This window comes from Pundamilia nyererei, unplaced genomic scaffold (genome assembly GCF_000239375.1).
Source record: "Pundamilia nyererei isolate P.nyererei 1_Seehausen unplaced genomic scaffold, PunNye1.0 scaffold00212, whole genome shotgun sequence".
Lineage (NCBI taxonomy): Eukaryota > Metazoa > Chordata > Actinopteri > Cichliformes > Cichlidae > Pundamilia > Pundamilia nyererei.
Window position 1 is genome coordinate 508,889 of NW_005187613.1, and position 5,592 is coordinate 514,480.

General features: G+C 41.1%; 1 protein-coding gene across 1 annotated transcript in view; it reads right to left on the reverse strand.

Annotated features, from left to right (window-relative positions):
- sonb (SON DNA and RNA binding protein b) overlaps window positions 1-5,592 on the reverse strand; it is a 26,247-nt gene that overhangs the window by 10,224 nt on the left and 10,431 nt on the right. The window contains exons 8-12 of the mRNA XM_005748080.2: window positions 4,349-4,542; window positions 3,518-3,670; window positions 1,821-1,996; window positions 1,153-1,287; window positions 89-175 (exon numbers count right to left, since the gene is read on the reverse strand). Coding sequence (XP_005748137.1) covers window positions 89-175; window positions 1,153-1,287; window positions 1,821-1,996; window positions 3,518-3,670; window positions 4,349-4,542 — 745 coding nt within the window. The remainder of the gene's footprint in view (window positions 1-88; window positions 176-1,152; window positions 1,288-1,820; window positions 1,997-3,517; window positions 3,671-4,348; window positions 4,543-5,592) is intronic.

Here is a 5,592-nt window from a genome sequence, read left to right on the forward strand (position 1 = left end):
GACATCCCGGTTAAGTGGAACAGAAACGTAGCACTGAGATGCACACTGGAAGTGATTCTATTCAGTCTAATAAAAACGAGTTTCATACCTTCTTACGATGCTGTGTTCCTGAAGACACTGGGAACTCCTTGGCCATGCCTGCATCACTACGGACTGCTGGACGAACTGTTGAGTTCTGATTGGACAAAAATTTGAAATGGTTACTTCTTTTTTCGAAAAAGTTACTTATTACACAACTGCGACTATATCCACCAGAAAAACCCTATGAAGGACCAGGTGACCCCATCCTCTCTGCAGCTTCTCTCCTCCTGTCCCTGCCCACAGAGAATGTGCCAGGCCATCAAAAATAAACCCAAAATGAGCCAAGCAAAAGTCAAACATAAAGACTCACAAAGCTATGACTTTTCAGCTGGTGGAATACATTTGTGGTACTGCTACCTTTTGCAGCAATTGTTTTGCTGCATGTTTTGCAAATTACTGGATGTTTGACATCCTCTTTGTGAAATCCAAACGACAGCGAGTCTCATTCCCTCGCTCTTCTGAAACTCCCACTTTCACCATATTATTCCCTATCTGGGAATTTGAACTGAGTTATATAATTGACATCAGCTCAAGAACAGAAAAACCACTCAAAACATCTGCCCAGTTTTGGGATAGCATTCTTCAGAAAGTTGAAACTAAGATAATCAGTTCACAGTTCACACCAGAACCACAGGAAGAAAACAGCGTGACAAAGAAACCTGCATGTGATGACAGGGTCATGTGTATAGGGACATACTGGCAGCTCAGATTCAGTTAAATGAATCGTACAGACAGATGATAACCTTCAGCATATGAGCCAATCATGTGAACTTGGCCTGATGAGAAAATGGATTTGAATGGCTGTAAAGAATTCCTAAAATATCCAAGATAAATAAACCTCTGAAATGAAAGGATTGTGTAACAAAATGATTGTAAATCCTAAACGTAACATTTCAGCTGTATCACTTATATTTAAGTTAAGTCTGCATCTAATTGGTATTTCAGCTCCTGCATTTCAGGTGTGTTGTGGGTGTACAAAGACTAAGCTATGAAAACTGCGTGTTTGTCCAAATATTTCTGGGTCTGACTGCATTTAAAACAGACACGATGCAGCGCACGTGTGCATATTACATTAACACTGAAGGTGATTGCTTTTGGTTCTCGTAGAGCTGCTCCTCCAAAAGGTTTCTCATCATCCTCTTCGTCTGAAACATGAGGCACTGCCACTGGCAGCTCTTCTGTACTGTCTGCAATCATCTTGCATTTCTGCAAACACACACACATATAAAGAGTAAGCTATGTAACTACGACGCATCGCTCTTGTTTTTCCACATTGCAGGCTGCAGATCTCCATGGCTGTTACAGAACACTGCAGAACTGTACTTTAGAACTGCTATGATCTGAGTAGGATCCTGTATGTAAGCAGACAGAGACCTTTCCACCTATAAAGGTAGAGCGGCAGAGCTTTAACAAAATGTAATGCACTTGTCCTTTAATGTAAGGCTCACTCTATGACATTAACCAAATCTGGGAAAGAAATCCCACCTGACCCTCTTTGAATCAGCTCATGTTTTATACAACAACTGTTGGATGTATGTAAATCCAAAATCATTTTTAAGTATCAGGCTCATCGTTGCTATGTGAGCATGCACAAGGGCCTGGATCACAGAGGATCATGGAGTGCTTCAGTGTTTTAACTCATTGCCTGTTCAGCTTGTGACCGTTTTCTTTTGGCATACGATGGCCTGTCCTTTGCACTAACTTTAGTTGTTTTGATACATAGAAAACATGAAACTTACGTCAGTAAATTCTTTAATGCTAATGCTGTTCGCTTGCTTTGCTACTTTCCTTTTCACCTCCTCCAAATTAGCGATGTTGGGTTGGGCAGGGGCAACGGGTGGCTTCTGCATAATGGAAGGCAGTGGAACCAGTGACGACAAAGTGCCAATGTTAGTCAAGGCTGCTGTCACAGTGGCTACAAGTGAGAGGAGACACGGCAAAACACACAAATCGGTGAATAACAAGCACAACAGCCGACTCAAATAATATTGGAACATTTCAGCTTCAGTCGTGTAATTCTGCTTATAGTACTTATTTTATTGACTCAACACAACTCGACACTTCACTTGACCTTCATGGTTATTTTGCTCCAGAAAACTTACTAATCAGCAGTAGAACTACTCACACACAAGAAAAGACATCAGGGATTAAGGTTAGGCGATATCTGAAAAGTTTCCAACCGACAATCGTCAGTCCAATAAATGACAACAGGTGATATATTCACGCAGGTGACTTTTCGATGGGCGGAGCAACGTAATCATGCACGTTTAGAATTTATAAGATTTGTTTGAATATTTTACCTTCTTTTCTTGTTTCAGTATTAATATTGCTACTTTTTGGATTATTCATTCATTTATTTATTTATCTGAGATGAGCCAAAGCACACAAAAAACTTAACATTACATCAGATTTTTTTTTAATGTTCGCAGGAAGAGACATTTGGATTTTTAACTTACTTATTGTCTAATTTTGTATTTGTTGTTTGGTCGAGTGTGTGACAAGATAAACACAGTTATAGTGCTAAAAACAGCGCTATTATGTTCTCCGTTGACTGCTTCTCTTAGTTTCAACCAACATTATTAGCAAACCAACTCATGGGCAAATAAATAAATAAATCGCTCTTGTAAAAAACGACTGGTGAAAGCCTCAGCCTGTAGTCAATATACAGTATCCGTCCAATTGCCCAACTTTATTAGAGATGCAGTTTACTGTTGAAGAAAGAAGTCAACTGGATGTCTGTATTTGTACATTTTGATAAATTACAACTTCAGTCCAAACAGACAGATTCAAACTAAGTTAAACAGTCCCCTCAAGGAAATGACCAAATCTGTATCGATGGAGCAGCGGTAACTAGGGATGGGTAACGGTATCCAGTGTTCTGACATAAACGGTAGTAACCAGACCGAAAAGCAGCGCACATTTCGGTGCTTTTTTTCTGTGCTTTTTTTTTCTTGAGATGTCACACACTTTGGATTCTAGCCAATCATTTTACCTTTCCAAGGATAGTAGGCGGGCCCAGGTACGTACGTTCTTTTAGAGCAGATGATGATGCAGCAGCCGTTCTTCTCTGCGTGAGTAGCTTCATGTTGTTCGTGTGTAATTTACATTGAGTAGGCTAACCACGTTATTACATTAATGCACGTAAGGTGAACTAGCAAACACCGTCGTAGTTACATGCGGCTGTCTTCTTGTTTGATAGAGTGATACCATATATGCCCCATAGCTGCAGAAAAGGCTAACATTGTTATCTTTTTACAAAAAACAGCTAAACATGAGAGGTTTTAGGACAACGTTTGTGTTCTCCATTCTTTAAGCACCGGCACCGTTTCAAAAGTACCGGTTTGGCACCGGTATAGGATAAAACCTAAACGATACCCATCCCTAGTGATAACAGGAGGAAAAAATCATGCAGGAAAGAGGAAAGTCAAATTCCTACCAGCAGTCATACTGGCCATTGCAGCATTCATAGCCATTGTTGGCAGAGCCAGGGGAAGCACTGAGGATCTCAGGCTAGCAGGGATAGGCATACCAGCTTTGGCACACATGGCAGCAGCATTGGCCTTAGCAATTTCCAACAACTGCTCCTTATCTGAGAAACAAAAAAATAAATCTTACATTTTTTAGACATAATACATAATATGAAGTTTCTAACAACTATATACAGTTTTATTTTCCTTTTTTTAAATAGAAATCTGAGCATATGATTTTAGCGGTAAAGAAGATGAGAAAATTGTAATCTCAAGTAAATCATCACAACAAAATGAATTAATGGGAATTAGTGTGATGATCACATAGTCAGAAGCAACATATAACCATCATCTTTCAGAGGTAATGGACTCAGACTCAAAGTGCTTTATACTACTTGCCTAATTCATCATTCAGACAAGCACTCTTTCTATTCATACCAACTTGGAGTTCACAGCCACCCCAGAACATACAGGATCCCACATATATTTACTGGTACTGACTCATGATAGAGTACAACATTAATTTGAATCCCCTGTTGTTCTCACAGTATTTAAACTTGAGCTTTATCATGGGGGGGGGGGGGGGGGGGGGAAGCATCAAGTTGACAAGGAAAGGTGAGCAACTAAAAAATGAAGTAAACAAGAGGTTTACTTCATTTTTTAGAGTTTTCTAGTAAAAACTGGCACCTAGTAAAAATCAGGCGCTAATCTTTGTTATATACAATAGCACCAAAATACAAGTAACAAAAAGGGAAAATGGCACGTATTACATTCACACGAGTGACTTCATAATATCTGACCCAGTTCACTGATACGGTGAGGGCTGTTGCTCAAGCTGCCGTGTTTCCGTGAGGGCGACCTGTTTTTGCGTAGGATTAGCACAGGGGAATGGCTCGGCTCACGCTTCCAACGGTCTCTCTGGCTGTATGCAACCCTCCGCCGACTTTGTGACACTGACCGCGAGCGTGACCGCCGTGGCCTGCGGCCCCTTGACCTACAAAGCAACATGCAGTCTCATTTATCTTTCAAAAAACCAACTGCTAAACAACATCTGTATACAAATATTCATAGGTGAAACTTTACAATGTAATAAAAGCACTCACAAACGTTCAAGAACCACTGTGTACAGCTACAACTGTGATAAATATTTTGGGCACCCTCCTCTATGATTCTGTTCCATGGACTGAAAAACTAGATGTGATGAAGACAATGTGGTGATTGCAAAATGGCCAGGAAGCACTAGTTTCATCAGAACACTCTTGCCAACACATAATCAGGCAAACTGCATTTGCAACTGTGGGGAAGCAAGTTGCCACCTGTAAATGAGGCCGTGGTCCTGTGGAACAGGATGACTTTGACGCCATCGTGCACGCACGGGCGTCTGCTTTGCATGCACTGCTACAGTGTCAGGGTCCTGCAGGTACCTCCCTGCACTCAGAGAGAAATCCTGCTCACGTGAATAAACTTACTTTTGACTGTCGGGAGGCAGAGCCCAAAGGAGGATGGGCTCCTAATGTGATTGGCCACTTGGATGGACACTTCAGGTTACTGTGTTAAACTGAGTTACACTGTGCCAGCGACAAATGCTGTTCTAAAGCGCATTTGTTTACAATTTGAAAGATAAAGTTTAGTGAATTAAGTATCAACAGCTATTGTTTACTGAGTGGAAATACACACAAGTGTCACTGGATTACTTTAATGCTGAAGAAATATTTGAAAGCATTAATCTGTGGTACAGAATAACACAGCTTCTATGGTTTAGAAAGAAAGCATCACAATGAGAAGGACGCATCATTCCTCAAGTCAACTGAGTAAACTTCATTTTATAAAATGTGAACAAGTATAACATGTTTTATGTTTTTGCCAGTGGGTGGCTTCACTCAGTGAAACAGCTTTACACATCTGGCTCAGGCTCCACTCACTGTGGGCTCAGGCTCCACTCACTGTGGGCTCAGGCTCCACTCACTGTGGGCTCAGAGCTCCACTCACTGTGGGCTCAGGCTCCACTCACTGTGGGCTCAGGCTCCACTCACTGTGGGCTCAG